This window comes from Scyliorhinus torazame, chromosome 16 (assembly GCF_047496885.1).
Source record: "Scyliorhinus torazame isolate Kashiwa2021f chromosome 16, sScyTor2.1, whole genome shotgun sequence".
In the NCBI taxonomy this organism is placed as follows: domain Eukaryota; kingdom Metazoa; phylum Chordata; class Chondrichthyes; order Carcharhiniformes; family Scyliorhinidae; genus Scyliorhinus; species Scyliorhinus torazame.
Window position 1 is genome coordinate 133,707,551 of NC_092722.1, and position 20,753 is coordinate 133,728,303.

General features: G+C 44.3%; 1 protein-coding gene across 8 annotated transcripts in view; it reads right to left on the reverse strand.

Moving 5' to 3' along the window:
- Nucleotides 1–13,146: 13,146 nt before the first annotated feature.
- Nucleotides 13,147–20,753, reverse strand: part of blnk (B cell linker) — a 393,983-nt gene continuing 386,376 nt past the window's right edge. For all 8 annotated transcript variants that reach the window (XM_072479109.1, XM_072479107.1, XM_072479108.1 and 5 more), the window contains one exon: nucleotides 13,147–13,814. In XM_072479109.1, the coding sequence (XP_072335210.1) occupies nucleotides 13,695–13,814 (120 nt within the window). In that variant the 3' untranslated portion in view covers nucleotides 13,147–13,694. The remainder of the gene's footprint in view (nucleotides 13,815–20,753) is intronic.

Consider the following 20,753-nt stretch of genomic DNA (forward strand, 5'->3'; position numbering starts at 1 on the left):
AGATATCCATGTCCATAAAGTGAACCAGAAATTTGCTGGGATATATCTTGAGGTGTGCATACTTTTCAGTAGCTCCATCACTTTAGGACATGGCAGTGCCCCCCATAAAGCTGCAATTTGTTTTTTGCATTGTTTATGTGGCCCTAAAGCAGGGCCGGAGAAGAAAATATTTTGCTAAAGTTGTAAAGATCCACCAATAGCAATTACAGTTCATCCGATTTCAAATTATGGCACACTAGAGGGAATAAAGTCTTTGAAATGTTTAGTGGACCGCGTGTGGTGCAAGTTCAACGTGTGGCAGGGTAGAACGGGTTATGGCAAAAGTGGAAGATGTTGGGGCTAATTGGATAGCCCTTTCAAAGTGCATCATGAACTGAAAGTCTCCTTCAGTGCTGAATGCAGTGATTCTATGACACCATAAGATGTAAAAATCAATGAATGGGAATGAGATCTGAAACTTTATATAGATCAGGATGGGTGCAGTCACCAGATGCCCACGACTATTCCAGGCACAGGAAAATTGTGGCAGGTTTGCTCATTTAACCTATGCACTATTTTTCACCTCAAACTAACAGAAGATGCCAATGTAAAGGGAGGGAGTTATGGATGAAAAAAAACAGGTAGGTTTGTGTATAGTTCGTTTATCTCTGGCAACATAATTTGAAAAAAATGCAAATTAATGTGGATGCAGTTTGCATCTGTCTGTATTCTCATATTTTGAGTAGCTGCTTACAATTGAGTCTGGCCTGATAGTTATGTTTAAAATGTGCATTTATTGGATGATCTGTCCAAACTTATAAATTCAGCAGTTTCCTTCCTCTGGAGACAAAATTGACTGAAACACTGAAAAACCTGTGCATCTAAAAAAATCATACTGTTTAGAGTAGAATACAGTTCAACAATCTGAATTTCTTATTCAGTGTGGGATTTCTGTTCCTGCAAATGTGCAACGGTACTAGTAGTTTGTTAGGTCTCTGATATTTTGAAGGGGCAATATTACAAAAATCGTCTATTTTTCTATTCCTTAATTGTAAAGCCATGCCTACTTGTAAAGAAGAAAACCAATGCTTTTATAACAAATTATGGAAAGGCAAATATTTATGTAACATGAATAACTTGGGTTATATTTTTACATTAGTGTTTCTTTGCTGTACTAAGCGAGTTATGAATTAATCTCTGGTTTTGAAATGTCACTTCAGTTGACTGGTAAATGCATCAAAACAAATAACTTTGATACAGAATATGTTTAATATGGATATGTTTCTTGCTTCAGTTTTTGGTATGTGTTTATAAATAAACTGTTGCTTGCTGGAACTGAAATTGGACCCCTTTTTTTGTATATTGGAAATGGATTTGTGTAAGTTCCAAATAACTAATATCAAAACTTTAATACTTTAAAAAAAAAAATAAAAAATATTTTATAGCTATGCACTACCAATATTGGGATATTTCTTCAAGGTCAGCTTTTACAAATGAATGCTATTTTGGATACATCTATGTACATTTTCTTCAGAAATAAAGTTAATTAAAACAATATATAACTTTTGTTCTCTTGTCTACCTGTCATAGCCATATACCTTTAAAGTGTTGATTAAAATATAATAAAAGTGTGAAATGGATTGTACTAGTTATTTGGGTTTACAGAAACATAGATGACACGAAATTTCAGATGCTCTATTTCAATATTTATTGCGTGACTACACAATTAAATGAAAATTCCTATGTTAGGCCTCCTGTTAAAAATGGTAATTTATTCTTGCTATAAAACCAACATGAGAAGAAACAAATAACTTTATTTTTAGAACTTGTAGGGCTAGAAAAGATCATTTGAAGTTTTAGTTCCAGTAGCTAGAAAGTACCTTGGCCCATGAAAAGTTTTCAACTGCTCAGCAAAGTTTTTATTTAATGAATTGTTAAAATGTTCAATGTACAAGTTGATATCTGAGATCCTTAACTGAAATATTGAGATCTTTCAACAGAATACTGAACTGTTTTGTCCAGGATTTCCAACAACTGCAATGTTTACATTTTTATTTTTCAAAATTGGCAAGTCATGTTGCAGCTGTATAGAACCTTAGTTAGGCCACACTTGGAGTATAGTGTTCAATTCTGGTCGCCACACTACCAGAAGGATGTGGAGGCTTTAGAGAGGGTGCAGAAGAGATTTAGCAGAATGTTGCCTGGTATGGAGGGCATTAACTATGAGGAGCAGTTGAATAAACTCGGTTTGTTCTCACTGGAACGACGGAGATTGAAGGGCGACCTGATAGAGGTGTACAACATTATCAGGGGCATAGACAGAGTGGATAGTCAGAGACTTTTCCCCAGGGTAGAGGGGTCAATTGCTAGGGGGCATAGGTTTAAGGTGCGAAGGGCAAGGTTTAGAGTAGATGTACGAGGCAAGTTTTTTTTTACACCAAGGGTAGTGGGTGCCTGGAACTCGCTACCGGAGGAGGTGGTGGAAGCAAGGACGGGACTAGACAGTAATTGGCAAAAGGAGTAAAATTGATCAGGAAAACCTTTTTCATCCTGAGGGTGATTGGAATCTGGAATGAAGTTTCTGAGAGGGTGGTCAAAGCAGTTTCAATTTGAAGTATTCAAAGGGAATTGGATTTCTATCTGGAAATTAATGTACAAGGTTACGGGATAAGGCAGGGGAGTGGGGCTAGGTAGAATGCGCTTTCAGAAAGCCAGTGCAGACTCGGGCCAAATCTTTACAGTAAAGATTCTGTGACGCTATATTTTCAGAATTTGGTAATAGTGGCAGAGGTGTCTTCTCAAAATACAATATCAGCAGCAAAGCTAGTCAATATCCTAAGATCAACATGTTCAAGTATCTTGATTTCTGTTGCTTGTAGTCTTATTAGTCTATGTGCAGTTTGTTGCTTGAGTGCATGTGCAGTTTGTGTGTTTGATGTAATTGTCAGCATTCTTTAGTGATGAGCTTTTATTATTGATCTACCCAACTGAAAGGATGCTTCAGAGCAAAATACTTCAGATGCTGGAAGTCTAAAATGAAACAGAAAATGCTGTATAAAGTCAGCAAGCCTGACAGCATCAGTCCTAGTTCAATCCTATCCTATCCAGCTGGTGCCCACTACTTAGAAACATAGAAAATAGGAGTAGGCCATTTGGCCCTTTGTGCCTACTCCACCATTCATTATGATCATGGCTGATCATCTAACTCAATAGCCTCTTCCTGCCTTTCCCCCCACCCTGTATCCTTTGATCCCTTTCACTCCAATAACTATATTTAACTCCTTGAAAATCTATAATGTTTTAGCCTCAACTACTTTCTGTGATAGCAAATTCCACAGGCTCATCACTCTGGGTGAAGAAAGTTCTCATCTCAGTCCTAAATGGCATACCCCGTATCTTCAGGCTGTGATCCCAGGGTTCTACCTACAGGAGGTAGTTGGATATCAGTTGGGATTGGAATGTGTATGGCGATCTTCCTCCATTAGTTGTCTGATTTCAAAGCTGTTCTCAATAGTACCTATTTCTCTGCTCTTGCAAAGTTGCCTCTGGTGACTTCCTCATTTCTTGTTGGTGCTGCTCGCTGACGACTACATCCAGGAGCTTAATGTCGGGCTCTAAATGTATGCTGACAATACCTTATACACACCTCTCCCAATACCGCCACTAGCTCTAAATTGACTGGCATCCAGTACAAAATTAGCAAAAATGTTCTCCAACTAAATATTGGGAAAACTGAAGCAATTGTCTTTGATTTCTCCCCCCCCCCCCCCCCCCCCCGTTTCAAGCAAACACATTGCCCAGCGAACAACTCCATTCTTCCTGGCAACTGAGAGACTGAACCATGATTTTGCAGCTTTGATGTCCTTTTTCATAGAATCTCGACAGTGCAGAAGGAGACCATTCAGCGCGCCGAGTCTGCACCGATCCTTGGAAAGAGGACGCTGCCTACGCTCCGACCCTATCGATGAGCTCAACTTTATGATCATACAAAATGGGATGCTGGCCAGGATAGCACTTAAATAGTCAAACCTAGAACAAGGGCGTGATTGAGATTGAGAACAAGAAGGCTGATGGCATGTTGGTCTTCATTGTTGAGATTTTGAGTATAGAAGCAGGAATATGTTGCTGCAATTATACAGGGCCTTGGTGAGGCCACACCTGAAGTATTGTGTGCAGTTTTGGTTTCTGAGGAAGGATGTTCTTGCTCGAGGGAGTGCAGCAAAGGTTTACCAGACTGATTTCAGGGATGGTGGGACTGTCATATGAGGAGAGATTGACTAGGTTGGGATTGTTCCCGCTGGAGTTCAGAAGAATGAGGGGGGATTTCATAGAGACTTATAACATTTTAACGGGACTAGACAGTAAATGCAGGGAAGATGTTACTAATGATGGGTGTGTCCAGAACCAGGGGTTACAGTCTGAGGATTCAGGGTAAACCATTTCTGACAGATATAAGGAGACATTTCTTCACACAAAGAGTGAGCCTGTGGAATTCATTACCATGGGAAGTAGGTGATGCTAAAACTTTGAATATATTCAAGAGGCGGCTAGAGATAGCACTTGGGAAGAATGTGATTAAAGGCTATGGGGAGAAAGCAGGATTAGGCTATTGAGTTGGATGATCAGCCATGATAGTGATGAATGGATGAGCAGGCTCGAAAGGTCAAAAGGCCTCCTCCTCTTCCTATCTTCTATGTATCTACGTATGTCAAATTCTCATCATTTTCAAATCCTTCCATGATCTCTAACCTCCAACCATAGAACCTCTGAGCATTCCTTGAATTCTTGCCACTTGGGCATAGACAATCTCCTCCTGTTGGCAATCATGCCACTGTTGTCTCAGCCTTAGGTTCTGTAATTCCCCCTCTAACCCTCTCCACATTTGAAGCTTTTTAACTTTGTAAAACTGATCTCTGACCAAGCTTTAGGTCTCTACCCAAATATCCCTTTGTATCTTGACGAATTTTGTTTGTTTTGGAAAAAAAAAGAAAAATGCCTGTGGATGTTTTCAGACATCCAAGGCACTGTATAAATAAAGGTTGTGGGTGTTATTTTTTTTCCTCATTTCATTTTGGACTCGCTTAGCTCTGGCCATAGCATGCTAGCTTTGGTATCGAAAACCATGTTAGGTCCATGATATCACTGTTATCACATCCATGTATTTCCTCCCCCATCACTATTGGCAGATGACAGGGATCGTACAATGCAAATCTTTCGTCAACAACTTGGGATCCCCTTCAAAAGTGCTGCAGACCAAAGTATTCCTTGCTACCTGACCTCATCAGCTCCGTGCCAAATCCCAGGACCCTCACCCAACTGTAGCCAAAACCAGGGATTATTCAGTATTCACAAAGTGCGAGGGCAGTTCTCACCTGAACCCCTGTCTCCCGACCTGGCACAACTAAATCTAAGCCAGCAGTCTGCAACATCATCGATGGGCGGCACGGTTGCACACTGGTTAGCACTGTTGCTTCACAGCACCAGGGTCCCAGATTCGATTCCCGGCTTGGGTCACTGTCTGTGCAGAGTCTGCACATTCTCCCCGTGTCTGCGTGGGTTTCGTCCTACAAGTCCCGAAAGACATGCTGTTAGGTAATTTGGACATTGTGAATTCTCCCTCTGTGTATCTGAACAGGTGCCGGAATGTGGCAACTAGGGGCTTTTCACAGTAACTTCATTGCAGTGTTAATGTAAGCCTACTTGTGACATTAAGGATGATTATTATAGCAGTCACACATTGTATTCCTAGCTTACAGCTATAGCTTACAGCTGTCACAGGATGTAAAAAAAATGTACCAGTCATTTACTGTTCTCGTATAACAATGGATAAAGCCATGGATTTCAATTGATGGACCGTCTTTGAGGTTTCGAGATGATTCTAGAAATCATAGTAAAAGTAGAATATGATTCACTTGGTTGCTCTAAATCAGTAGCATTGTTGTATTTCTTTCACATGCGTCATCACTTACTGATATAAAACCATAAAAATATTAGCTTTTTCAAAGACTAAAATATGCTTATTTCAATATGTTGCCTCTTGTTTTTCAAATTATTGCATCCTGCCCAAATTTATCGGTTGTAAATGGCCTTCAAACCAATGTTCATTTGCAATTTCCAACCCAATTTATGGAAAATCGCCAAATTAGGTTATTTGTTTTATTTATTGACGATTCGAGCAAGGCCAGTATTTATTACCCATTCCAAATTGCCCTCGAGCCACCTTGAATTGCTGCAGTCTGTGTTCTGAAGGTAATCCCACAGAATTGTTGGGGATAACATAGAAATGAACCTAAACAGCCATTTAGTAACTGATTTAGAACTCCACTTTCCTACCTGCTCTCCACAATTCTTGACTCCCTTTGTAGATTAAACATATCTCAGTTGCAAATATACACTAACCCAGGCTCCACTGCTCTCTAGGGTAATATTAGCCAAATATTAGTGACCTCTAAGGAAATCAATTTTTCCTCATTGCCATGTCAAATGGGCGAGCCCTTACAAATGGGCGAGCCCTTATTTTGAAGGGAGTTTCAGGATTTTGAGCAGGTGACAATGAAGAAATTATGACCTTTTCGAAGTTCGGCTGGTGAATTGGGAGTGGAACTTGCAGGTGATGCCAATCCCATGGACGTGTTGACTTTGGACTTCGAGGCAGTAAAGGTTGCAGATTTGTGTGGTGCCACAAGCCTTGGAGAATTGTTTTGTTGCATCTTGTGGAAAGTATACATGGTAGTAGTGACACACAGGTGATGGGTGTGCCAATCCAATTTAGATGCTTTATCCTGTATGGAGTTGTGGCGTAGTTGCAATCATTCAGATAAATTAGAAGTTTTGCTTGATATTCCTGACTTGTGCTTTGAAATGGACAGACTTGGGGATCAGGAGCTGAGACTTTTTGCAGAATATTCAATCTCTGACCAGGTCTTGTACCCATGGTATTTATTTAGCTGGTCCAATAAAGCTTCTGATCAATGGCAATCCTCTAAGATGATAATGTGTTATTGTATCCCCCCCAAGCTGCGATTCTCCGTTTGGGAGACTTGAGTATTCTCGCCGGAACTGAATAACATGCGATTTGTGTTGCAGATGGTGGCGCTATTCAGTAAGCGAGTCAGGACATGCAAATTGGCCAGCACTCTGCCACCACGAATTGAGAGCAACTCCCGGGACTGTGGGCGTTATAACTGTTGGGGCCCAGGATGCAACCCTGGCACCAAGCCAACACGGTGCCTGCGAAGCACCCACCAACAAGAGGGAAATAAGCCATTCCATCAACAAAAAGGCATCTCACTGGACAGTTATCAAGGTATAAAACGCGGGTAAACACTACGGCCTCAGCCATTGCAGGACGCAAACCCAGAGCAACCGCCCTCCCCAACAAACAATTATAATTACCAGTCCCAACTATGCCAAATATACACATGTTCAGAGGGCTGCATGGTGGCACAGTGGTTAGCACTTCTGCCTCATGGCACAAGAGACCCGGTTTCAATTCCTGCCTTGGAATTGAACTGTGTGAGAGTTTGCATATTATCCCTGTGTCTGCGTGGGTTTTCTCCGCGTGCTCCGGTTTCCTCCCACAGTCCAAAGATGTTCAGGTTAGGTGGATTGGCCATGATCAATGCATGGGCTATGGAGATAGGGCGGGGATGTGGGACTAGATATGGTGCTCTTTTGGAGGCTTGGTGTAGTCTTGATGGATCGAATGGCCTCCTTGTGCACTAGAGATTCTATGCATTCTAATAGAGAGGAGTGAAAAAGAAACTCGGAAGAGTCGGAAGGAAACCAGAACCCAGCTGCGCTCCATCGAATCTAATGCACCGGTGGGTGCTATTCGGGTCAATCTATATTTTCAAGTTATCCCTGATATAACCCATACCTTCATAGAAGAATTTTATCTACTTACCACTTAGTAGCATCAATCCTGGGTCCCGCATTGCTAAGTAAGTAAAGTAGACTTTGTAATAACCACCGTTTCAGGTTAAAACTTTTAAGTTATTTCATTACTATATTTTTTCTTTTAAAAGATGCAATCACTGTCTTTACAGAAAAGTAAAAATATCTTGCTTCTGGATTCTCCTGGTTGGTTGAAAAGACCTTCAGGTCTAACTTGACAAACCCTCTTCTTTAGCTTTTGGTCTTCCTCAGATGGATTAGCTGTTCCGCTGGGTTTCTGTGCTCTATCCTTCTCATGATCGAGGACAGCTATGAGAGCTGACTCTGCTGGCGGTCCGCGATTTAGAGTTCATATTCTCTTTCTAGCAGTTATTAAGTTTATATGACATCGTAAAATAACTTTATTTTACTCTTGATTGTACAAGGTACCTTTAATCTGAATTATTTCTAACACAACTATGTATTCATATTGAGCAGGACTTCAGCTCATCGAACTCTGATTACATTGTTTCCCTTGTGATGTTCAAAGGTGCTTTGATCCCAGAGGGGTGTTACATCTGGTTCCTGTCACTTCGAAAGTTGCTTTATTACCAAATAATGCCCCAGCTCAGAACTCTGACTCCGATTTGGGGCTAACATGTGTTCCCGTTGTCACGTCTCCAGCTTTCCATATTCACCTGGTGTCAGCAGAATTTCACACCTAAACATTTGTCACCCAATTCGATTGATGATCCTAGCAATTCTTTTTTAGCTGCTTACTGAAATAACCTTCAAATAAACCTTCAAAGAAGGTGCAAAATATTGTTTTTTTCCATATAACTAAAAGTTCAATGTGCTGTGACTTAAAAGACACATCAGTTTTACAGATTGAATAGTCACAAGCTGCTTTCTTAAATCCTGTTTAATAAAGGCTATCTGCATTTCAAAACCTTCTTTTTCAGCTGCTGTTAACCCTTCGTGGGATTTTTCCCTACATTCTCTCATGTACCTTACCCAGGTATTGCCAGACTTCCATATTTCAAATGACATTTTCCCATTTATACTTTTACAGTGCGGAGTTTGCATTTTCTCTCCGTGTCTGCATGGGTTTCCTCTGGGTGCTCCGGTTTCCTCCCACAGTCCAAAGATGTGCAGGTTAGGTGGATGGGCCATGCTAAATTGCCCGTAGTGTCCAAAAAGGTTGGGTGGGGTTACTGGGTTACGGGGATAGGGTGGAGCTGTGGGCTTAGGAAGGGTACTCTTTCCAATAGCCAATGCAGACGCGATGGGCCGAATGGCCTCCTTCTGCACTGTAAATTCTATAATTTAAAAAAAAAAAAACTGGCAGGGATCGGGTGGATTGATTCTGGTTCGCTGGTTCCACAACTAAGTAACCTTCTTAGTAGGTCTTTTACTCAGTCGCTGAGGGATGTGTCCCAAACAGAGGACGACATTGCTGGGGCACTGCAGAGCGTGGCCCAGTCACTTGGGTGCATCGCTGAGGGCGTTGACACCATGACGCAGACAACGGGGAGGCGCCAAGACTGGTAGAGCCAGATGCTCCTCCATCCCATGGAGACTCCAAGGGCCCATCAAGGAGGAGGAAGCGCTGGAGGCCAACCCAGGACCTGCCACCAAGGAGCCAACGGTGATCTCCTGCTCTTCAAAATCACCTGCTCACCAGTGCACTTCAAGGGCAGCGGGCAGAACAGAGTGACAAGGTGATGCCTGTGACACCAGTAAGTTGGCCCTCGAGAACATCCGCAAAGTACATCAAAGGCCACAGAGCGTGGAAAGCAGCAGGCTGTTTACAGCTCTGATATGCATCCTGGGGACACACTTCGACGTAGCAGTGGTCCACAAAAGATCAAGAAGAGAGAGGTGCACTGAGTGGACACTCGGAGAGGGGGTCGGGGGGAAATGTAGCTAGCCGAAATGGAACTATCCAATGTTCACTATTAAAACATGTTACACCTGATATATGTGATGCCTCTGTAACGTTATTTTTCATAGTGGGGCTGCCTGCACCAGTCACCCCCTGTGCCCCCCCCCACCCCCGGGACACAGTGATCAAGACCAAACGGCCCAGATGCATATCCATTCAAACGATGGATGTGAGCACGCAGTCAACAAAAAGACAGGAGTCAAGACTTTGACATAAACCGAGGAGCACCAGAGCTAACTTCACAACGAGAGATCATCACTCTCATGCCTTGTATCTTTACTCGCTGACAGTGCCAACACAGGCCCTACCCGATGGCCTGGTGCCGCAAGACGACATGCATGCCATCAATTACCACTAGACCTGGCACATCCAGGCAGAGAATCCTGTAGGCCGAGCAAATTGGTGACTTGGTCCAGCTCAAATTTGATGTCTGATACCTGGGCATACAGGACCTCGCGAATGCTCTTGTGGGCTGTAGCTAGGGAAATGGCGCACAAGTACCCGCTCGAGCACTGGAATTAACCCCTTGCATGCAAGTTCAGGGCTGTGGTGATCTTCACAGCCCCCAGGAGCAAGTGTCTGTCTCCTCCATGCGGTGCCAAGTCCACGAGGATGTGCCGCAGTGTCTCTTTGTTGAGACACAGTCTCCTGCAGCACATGCTGTCCGTCATCTCCTCAAAAGATCAAAGGCACCTTGGGCCATCACCGACGTCCTCCTTGGGTTCCTCCTCAGCCTGATGGATGACCGGGTCTTCAGGGTGTACAGCCGCCTCCTGCACATGGAGTGCCATCTCCAGTCTGTATCTCTGGCAACTGTCCACCTGGGCTGCCACAAGCACTCTGCGGGATTACCATAATCAGCCATATTGTTATATCTGTAAGGAATTGGAGAAGGAGTGGGAGTGACAATGAGTTAGGCCTTTTATCGCAGGACTCTCAAATCCCCAAGCCTCTCCAACCCTCATGTGTCCCACCTTCTCGCAGAGTGCCATCCAGCGAGCCAGTTGTGCTGGAGATCCTCACTCTGTTCCATCACCCCGCCCACATCAGGAGCCCCTAGACCCCCAATACCAGACACTTGCCGGGAACATTAGGCAGACCTTAATCAAGTGCCCTCCCATGATCCACACACTCATCCTTTGGTCGCAAAGATATTCCCAGTGCTGAAGCCCAGGAGGGAGTGTTTAATTGTTGACTGCTGCCTCTATGATGCTGATGCTTCCAGGTTCAAAGTTTGATTGAAATGTAATGCAATAATTATCATCCGAGACATGGCATGTGTACCCACGGAAAGCATTTGAGTAATATTTTATTGGCAAAAACGGCCATTAATAATGGTTTGAAAATCAACCTTTATATCACACTAACCATTGATCAACAAGGAAACGTCACCGTTCCATATTGGTACCGATACAACGCTATATCAGCTCATTTTCGCAACAAAAAAACAGCCACATGGTATCACCGCTTGCAGGTTCCTCAACAGAAACGGAGGATAAGCATGTAAATGTTTTACCATGTCCTGAACTGATCTGCTCAGCAATGCGTTACTTGTTGGTTGTTCCATGTATCAGTGCCATTCTCTGTCCATGAGCCACAGCTGTGCAGGCCTCCCACGCGGCCCAATCTCATGGGAAACAAATCCTGGCAATCATATATTCCACTGGTGTTCAAGATGCAGTTGAACATCCTTGAGTTCCAGCGTGTCTGACTCACGGTGATGTGCCAGTTACATGCAGCACTCACCACACCAGCAACAAAACCATCTGCAATCTGCAAAAGGATTTCTTCAACATCTTCATCAGGCTGATTATTTGGATCAATGTTGCGCATCGGGACCCGCAGCGTCTTTTTGCTTGAAACTGGATTGCCTTCTGGACTCGTACAGCCCCAGCCCCCCTCCCCGAGCCTGGTGTTCCAGGACCCAGGTATCTTAGAAAAACATGTCCTCCTTTCAGGCTACAGAAAAAGAAGAAAACAGCAGCAGCAGCCTCCAGGCGTTTGCAACCACCAGCAGCAGTAAATACAACCTGCAACACCTTCAGCATATAACAAAGAACAGGGCTCTGACCTGGAAGTGTTTTGTAGGACAGGTAGGTAGCAGCTGTAGTTGTCCCTGTTATGGATATCTGCAATATTTAAAGACTGCTTGAAGGTCTCGGGTCCCCAGGTGCGACTCCCGACTTGGAACACTTCAGCTCTCCCCCCCCCCCCTCCCTAAAGCACTGGGGCAACAACTCCAGTGTCCTTGAACTACATGCCTGAAAATAGAAATGGCTACTCACCTCCTCCGTTCTCCTCAGCAGCCATTGCACCAGCTTCACGTTATTAAAAAGGAGTACTTAACGACGCCTGCTTGATTTCTTGCTGGGAAACCAATTAATTCTTGGGAGGCCATTACATTAGACTTCAGTCGTGCTAATGAGATGGCGATTAATGCAAATGAGGGTAAATGATATGCTCGCCATATTTGGGCGAGATCCAGAACTCGCCAGCAGGAGCGAGCCGCTTGGATAGCAATTTTGTCCGTTCCCACAATTTAATCGGCACACCCACATCCGCGCAGGGTTCAATGTGGTGGCTAAATCATTGTTTTCGTTCAAAATAAAATTTTGGATCTCCACAGACACATTATTGTGCTCACCAAGAGTTAACAATTTTTAATGTGGTTGGCACTGGCAAAGCTGACATTTCTTTTCCTAAAGGACATTGGTGAACTAGTGGGTTTTTCTTTTCATGGTCACTTTAATCATTGTTTAAAACTCAAACAGGCATAGTGGGATTTTGAGCTTGTGTTTTCTGTTTTACAATAAAATTAAAATATATGTAATGCATTCTAGAACATAATCAAAAGTATTTCGTAATTTCAAGTTGCGTATTCATGCAAGTAAAGTGGCCAGGTTTATTCTAAATGAACAACTTCTATGAAAAACGTTTTCAAATTTTGACTTAATCGATAAGCGATAGTCGTGTCAGGGAATGGAGCACTTCTGATTTCAGGCACACAATGTCATCATTAGAAATTCCTATGATCAATGTGGCACACTTGCATTTAGAGCTCAGTTCTTTAAGTTCTCGAATACTAAATCTCCATTCAGAGAATGCCACCCACAGGATTGGCATACATTTTCCCTTCTTTACGCTAGCTACTTTGTCTCTGACTGATGGTGTCAACTAGTGACAATTTTTAGGTGATTTCATGCTGTTGGTCTATGAACAAGGGTGGAATTTAGTCTGCTCAAACTCCTCTCATGACAGACCCTTAGAATGAATAGATGGTTTCATTCCAACAGCCTAGGTTGCTTTTGAATCCAGTATCTGGAGATGAAAAGCTCATTGCACCACAGTTGTGTTGCTAACCTTTATTTTATTTTGTATTTCACTCTGTATCAATTACTTCTTAGCAACATTTAAATATTCTTATGACTTGTTAAAATACATCTTATGAAATACTAAAGATGATTAGAAATTGGAATGAGAATATTTACTGTCTAAACTTTGGCAAAAAGCAGTAAACTGGTTACAGTTTAATTCATTAAGGTTAAACATTTACAGCACACATCTTTGTTCAAGGTTTTGTAAACCATGCCCTCTTTCTTATGTGATCTGGGGAGGAGACCCTGTCCAGATCTTGTAACTGTACAGTGGCTTTAAAAACATGCTTTGATATGTAAATTACTAATTTGCACTCTTAAAAACACTTGTGTTGTACATTAGTCTGCTGCTGATGTAGGGTTTACCCAATTCTTCTCCCTTTTGAGCCTCGTTGTATGGATTTCTATAACTTGGAAAATTTATTCAAAATGTTTTTGATGGTTTGAAAGAAGAAACAGTCGTATGAGATGGAAATGAGAAATAATCAATCCATTCAGACAGTCGCATCTAACTACATGTATTATGAAACTTTGACTGGATGCTTCAATTTGGTAGAATCTTTTGTGTTGTTTTGGCTGTCAATGAGCACCAAGGGATTCTTTTGATGGCTTTCAATTATGTCAGCAACACTGGAAAACCGCTAGATGGAGAAAAACAAAATAGACTGTTAGCCCCTCCGGTGTCCTTTTTTTAAAAATAAAAATAAAAAAATGTAAAACCAGAGCAAAAATAGCTTCTTCATATATAGAGCCTTTAATGTCCAAGAATATCCCAAGACACCACAGTGAGATTTTATTTTATTGAAAAGAGGGTGGCAAACCAAAAGGTGGAAAATATCATGAGTGATGACTCATTGATTAGTCAAAGAGGTAGATTTTGGGAAGGGTTGGTGGAGAGGCCAGACACGTTTAGTGACGGAATTCCAGACCACGTGGCCTAAGTGGTAAATAATATGTAAAAGAAAGCTGAAGTTAGAAATGGAGAATTGTAAGGGCAGCATGGTGACACAGTGGTTAGCACTGCTGCCTCACGGCAAGAGGACCCGGGTTCGATCCTGGCCCCGGGTAACTGTCCCTATGTGCATGGGTCTCACCCCCACAACCCAAAAAGATGTGCGGGTTAGGTGAATTGGCCTTGCTAAATTGCCCCTTAATTGGGAAAAAAAAATTGGGTACTCTAAATTTATTTTTAAAAATAAATGGAGAATCGTAGCGAAAAAGGCTATTAAAGCTTATCTCTTGAATTCTTCAAATCTCCTGTTATTGGAGATTCTGAACTTAATTCTGAACTCATCTAATGGATTTTGCTCTATCCTGCCTGGCAAATCATTTCAAATTGCTTATCACTGCAAATAAGAATGTTCTTCATTAATTTAACATTTACTTTCTCACTATTTGAAATTATTTCATCATATTCTTATACTTGATTGAATTTGAAGTACCATTTTGACTGCAAAATCTGGGTCAATATGAAATTTTATGTACATGTAATGAACGCATCACCTGAAACACATTTTCATACTAAATAATTAAAATTTCCCTACTCTTTCCCTCTTCCTTTCACACGTGGGACTAGGTTTGTCCTTTTCTACACCATCTGCAATATTTTTTAATATAAGCAGAACTGAAAACCGTACTCGAGGTGCAGTCTGACAGTCCATTATAAAGCTTTGGCACAACCTACAATTAATTCAGTTTTGTTGCTGTGAAGTTTACATCATTTTCAAGCTACATCTGAGTATTGTTTTGAATTGTCACACCAAGTATGGTACAGTGTTTGTGAATTCTGTTGTCAAATGAATTAGTTGAGCATTTTGCCAGCATGCATTTAAATTGCCATCCTAGACCCATAACTGTATATTGAGAACTAGCTTGATTAACAGAGCAACTCAAACGCTGAGACCATTTTCTCCTGATGACAAAGATTATTTAAAAATATAAGAGGATTATCAACATTTGACACATCTGTGTATATATGGTGCATGCAATCATTTTTAATTTGGAACAAAAGTTGAATATGTGCCACAAATTTTCCCCATAATTATATTTAATGCATGCTTCATAATTATGCTGCTTTCAAAGGTATTTGTTGCCAACATGTTTGTTTCTCTGTGGAATGCCATGGTCCACACTGGACCAGCAAATGTGTGGAGGAAGAAAAAGGGAAGAGCAATAGTGACAGGGGATTTGTTAGCCATGGGACAGACGGGCTTTTCTGTGTAGACGTGACTCCCAAGACTGTGTTGCCTCTCTGGTGCCAGGGTCAAGGATGTCACAGAGCAGCTGCAGGACATCCTTCTGGGGGAGAGTGAACAGCCAGATGTCATGGTCCACACTGATACCAATGAGTTGGATAGGAAGGGGGTTGGGGGTCCTGCAATCAGAATTTAGGCAACTAAGGTTGAAAATTAGCAAGCAGGACCTCAAAAGATTATTCCCAGTGCCATGTGTAAGTGAGTACAGAAATAGAAACATAAGACAGATGAATGAGTGGCTGGAAAGATGGTGCAGGAGGGACGTCTTTAGATTCTTGGGACACTGTGACTGGTTCTGGGGAAGATGGCACTTGTACAAGCCAGAGGGGTTGCACCTGAACAGAGCTGGGACTGAGTTCCTTGCAGGGCATTTTGCCAAGCTGTCAGTAGGGCTTTAAGGTAACTTGGCAGGGTTGTGAGAACCCAGGTAAAATATTAGAAAGGAATACCAGGATGAACAAAACACTGGGAAGGACAGAAAGCACAAGTATAGAGAAGAGTAAAGTTTTTACATTTTTTTTTAAAGAGTAACCAATTCTTTTTTCCAATTAAGGGGCAATTTAGCGTGGCCAATCCACCTAGCCTGCACGTCTTTGGGTTGTGGGGGCGAAACCCACGCAAACATGGGGAGAATGTGAAAACTCCACATGGACAGTGCCCCAGAGCAGAGATCGAACCTGGGACCTTGTTGCAGTGAGGCAGCAGTGCTAACCACTGTGCCACAAGTGTGGACAATGGGGCCCTATCCTGGTTTGGGTAGGGAGGGCAAGGGATGAGAGCATAGGTGCAGGACATGGGTCAGAAAAGGTTCAGAGCCTGTCAACCACAGTGTGTGGGGAAACCAGGATTAAGGAAGAATGAAGACATGTCAACAGCATCATTATGGAAAGTAGAATCACTGGAACAGATGCAATGGAGGCAAAGGAACTGAGACAATGGGAAGGAACCTTTTATGAAGTCATGGAGAGTCCACCGAGTTGTATCAAAGAAACGTAGGTTTATTTGCAAGGCTATAATACACAGCTCCTGGTAGTTACCAATCATGTCTAATGGTTTGTGCCAAACTGGCTGACCTTAGATATAATATAGGTTGAGTTCCCCCCCCCCCCCCTCCCTCCCTTAACAAGGGAGCTCGTATTCCGCAAGGGACATGGGGAAGGCAATCATTCCTGCCCTGTAAGTCCTGTGTGGTGGGTTATGACATTTCCCCCCCCCCCCCTAAATTCCCCCCCTCGATGGCCGTGGATGAGGAAGAGGACGCTGGACTCTCTTTGGTGCAGGCAAAACGTTGTGTATCCGAGGCCTGGTGGCATATACCACGAAGGGGAACACTGCTTCCTACTGAACACTGGGTGGATAGACATAGACATAGAATTTACAGTGCAGAAGGAGGCCATTTGGCCCATCGAGTCTGCATCGACCCTTGGAAAGAACACCCCACACCTCTACCCTATTCCTGTAACCCAGTAACCCCACCTAACCTAACACTAAGGGCAATTTAGCATGGCCAATCCATCTAACCTGCACATCTTTGAAATGTGGGAGGAAACCCACGCAGACATGGGGAGAAAGTGCAGACCACACAGACAGTGCCCCAAGCCGAGAATTGAACCTGGGACCCTGGAGCTGTGAAGCAACTGTGCTAACCACTGTGCTACTGTGCTGCTCCTCAGCTGGGGGGGGGGGGGGGGGGAGCTGCACAATGAAATGTGCATCAGAAGCCTCTGTTGCCATGCCGGAATCCGCAGAGACGTCCCAAATGTAGGCGTCAAGACATCCACGACGGGTGGTCCGCTATGCGGTTATGTGGTGGGGTCAATCCAGGACAGGTCGCACATGAGCCAGTGCGCGCCGTCAGCTAAATTGCGGATGATTACAGTGTCACCTGCTGAATTGCCGTGGTGGTTGACGCTGAACCGGGCAAGCCCTTGCAGCTCCTGGTTACTGCACACATTCACACTGATATCAGGAAACCGCACAAGGTGGGTACAAAAACCTCGGCCCACGAGCATCTCAGCCGGGGCAACCCTAATCACCACATGTGACGTGGTCCAATAGGAGAATAGAAAATGAGCCAGCCTTTTATCCATCGAACCTGAAGTCTGCTTCTGGCGCCCCCGTTTAAACGCCTGCACGACCCGCTCTGCCAACCTGTTCGACGTCGGGTGGTACGAGGCAGTACACACCTGTCGAATCCCGTTGGCCTTCAGGAACACCGAGAACCCCTCACTTGTGAAAGAAGCACCGTGACAAGGACCTCAGGACAACCCTGCGTCGAGAAAGAGGTACGCAACTGCACAGCGGTCGCACAGGAGGTACTTGCCGTCATATTGTGAACCTCTATCCACTTGGAATGGGCGTCTATTTAAAAAAAAAGAAACATCAAGCCCAGGAACAGACCAGCAAAGTCGGCGTGTGCTCGAGCCCAAGGGCAACCTGGCCACTCCTAAGGGTGAAGGGGTGTGGCTGAAGGGAGCTCTGGTACTCCTGACAAATGGAACACTGCTGAGCTATCTTCTCTCTGTTGGTATCCAGGCCTGCCCACCAGGCATAGTTGTGCGCCAACATCTTCACAATTATGAAGGTCTTTCAAGACAAACTCTTGACCTTTCGCAGGGATAACAACCCGCTTGCCCCACAGTCGAGCACCACACTCAGTTCAGACAACTCTGAGGAGCAGACCCGTAAATCGCTCGGCAACTGTCGATGCTGGCCACCATAAACCACTAGATGCCGCACCTTGGCAAGTATGCGGTCAGTCTGTGTCCAGTCATTGACACACAATGCGGTGACCACAGGGAGTCCATGAAATTCAACACGGCGACTACTTCATCCAACTGGTGCGGGGCGGGGCAGCATCAGCTGGCAAGGCGAGACAGCGCACCATGTCGACATGCGCAATGTGAGTAACCTGCAGCCATCAACAGGGCTCAGCACTGGATTCCTGCATAGGCAACGGGCGAGATTGCCTTGTCCTCGCGGAAGAGACCTAGCAAGGGCGTATTCTCTGTAACAATGAAGAAATGGCACATATTGTGAAACGTTTTCACCCGACGACCACGGTCATACCCTCCTCCTCCATCTGTACGCATTTACATTCGGTCGCTACCAGTGTACGAGAGCCAAAAGTGATCGGCTGCTCCCGACGAAGCCCTTCAGGATATTTTCCATGATGTGCAGGAAGATCGCACATGCCGATGATGGCCCGAAAGGCAGCCGGGTGTATTCGTAGAGTCCCTTGGGCATATTTATTGGAACGTACTTGCGGGAGGATGTGTCAAGTTCGCGCTGCAGATTTGCATTACTCATAGCTAGTTTCGTGAACAAGCATTACCAGCCAACTTAGCATATAGGTCCTCGATGCGGGGTATAGGGTAGCGATTCACGGCCCCTTTTATGGGCTGGAAGACTTCAGGGTACTTGCCGAGTACCCCGCACAGGCCACCAGACCCTACTTGGAGAATGTGCTGCCAGTCCATGGTGTAACCAATCGTGGCCCAACCGGATAGGGTCTGCTAATGAGCCGACTGGTGCCCATAAACCATCGGAGTCAATGACGTGCCAACAATACTGAGCTGCTCCCCTGTATATGTGGCCAACCGAGCCACCAAGGTCAAAGTCTGCACGCCACCCTATGCAATCAAAGGTGCTCTGTCACAACAGAAACCGTCATCCCATTATCCAACTCCATGGCTGTTTAATAAATGGCCGTTCACCTGAACTGGAACCCGAATGGGAGCCACATGGGGCGGCGCCACTCTATTCCAGTGCATCGCGGCCTATTTGCCCGGTTCACCCAGATAATATGTCTGGTCCTGAGGCAGACACCTACCCCTGCCAAGGTGCCAGGACTGTTGGGCCCTTGCTGCTTGTGGTTGCGCCTGGGCAGGTGGCTGCACATCGTGATGGACCTGAATCCCCCTCGGCAGAACCTGGGAACGTTTCCCACCATGAAGGCTGGGGCTGCAGCCATAGGCCAGAGTCTCTTCGGCGGTCAGACTGGGTGGGGGAAGCAATGTGGGGGGGACCGCGCCCTATGGTGTTCACCTCTATCCTCTGTATTTCCTGCATCCCATGTTCAGCAGTCTCACGGGATAAGGAAAGTTGTAGCGCTTGTTGCAGATTTGGGGAGGGCTCGGCCAAGAGCTTTCTCTGCATTTCCACATTGTTGATGCCACAGACCAGATGATCGCAGGACATTTCAGATAAAACTGTTCCATACTCACCGAACTCGGCAATGTTTCTTCGCCGGGACAAACTTGGTGACTGACTCACCTGGGGATCTTTCCGCCTTGTTAAAATGATACCACTGATAATGGACAAGCTGGTCGAAGGTGTGGGCATCGGGCACCTCCGAGTGCTTAAGACACTGAATTACCCTTTTACATATGGGCGACACAAGCGGTTAGCCGATTGTTCTCCGTGATGTTATTCATATAAAAGAAATAGCCATCCGCTTTGCATGTTGATTCCAGTGTCAAACATATCGACAGAGGCATGGCGAAAGAAACTGGTTCCAACCTGAATCCATCGAGTCAGGGAGATGGCTCAACCGACAGCGCTGCAGCATCGGCAGAAACCCAGTTTACTCCTCGTCGCCAGTTTCATGAAGTCACGTTGAGTCCAAGAAATATAGGTTTATTCTATGATTTACAAGGCTATAATAAATAGCTCCCATAGTTCCCAACCTGATCTAATGGTTGGTGCCGAACTGGCCGACCTTATACACAATAGAGATTGAGTTTCCCTCATCTCCTTAACGATGGGGCTCGTATTCCACAAGGGACACGGAGAAGACAATCATTCCCACCCCATAAGTCCTTTGCGGAGGGTTATAACAGAGTCCTTACAGGATGTGGGGTGTGAAGTGCTGTAGTCGAGGTAGCTGTCGGAGTTGGTGTGTTTGCAATGGATACTAGTGGACAGTTGATCCCCAGAAATGAAAATAGAGAGTTAAAGGAAGGGGAGCGAAGTGTTGGAGATGGATCATGAGAAGGTGATAGAGGGGTTGAAAGCGAAAACAAAATTGATCAGTTGTTCCAGGTCAAGACAGGAGGTCCGGACAGGAACATGAAGCGCCATCTAAACAGTCGTCGATGAGTAGGGCCGATTAGGGACCGAAAAAGGAATTTCCACATGGAGGCTGAGGTATTAAATGAATACTTTGCATTCATCTTTACTAAGGAGGTAGATGCTACCTCGGACATGGTGAATCGAGGAAACTCTCTCCCTAGAAGGGATCAAAATTGATGAAGTGTTGAATAGTCTCTCAGTACTTAAAGTTGGAAATGCCCTGGGACCGGATGAGATCCATCCAAGGATTTT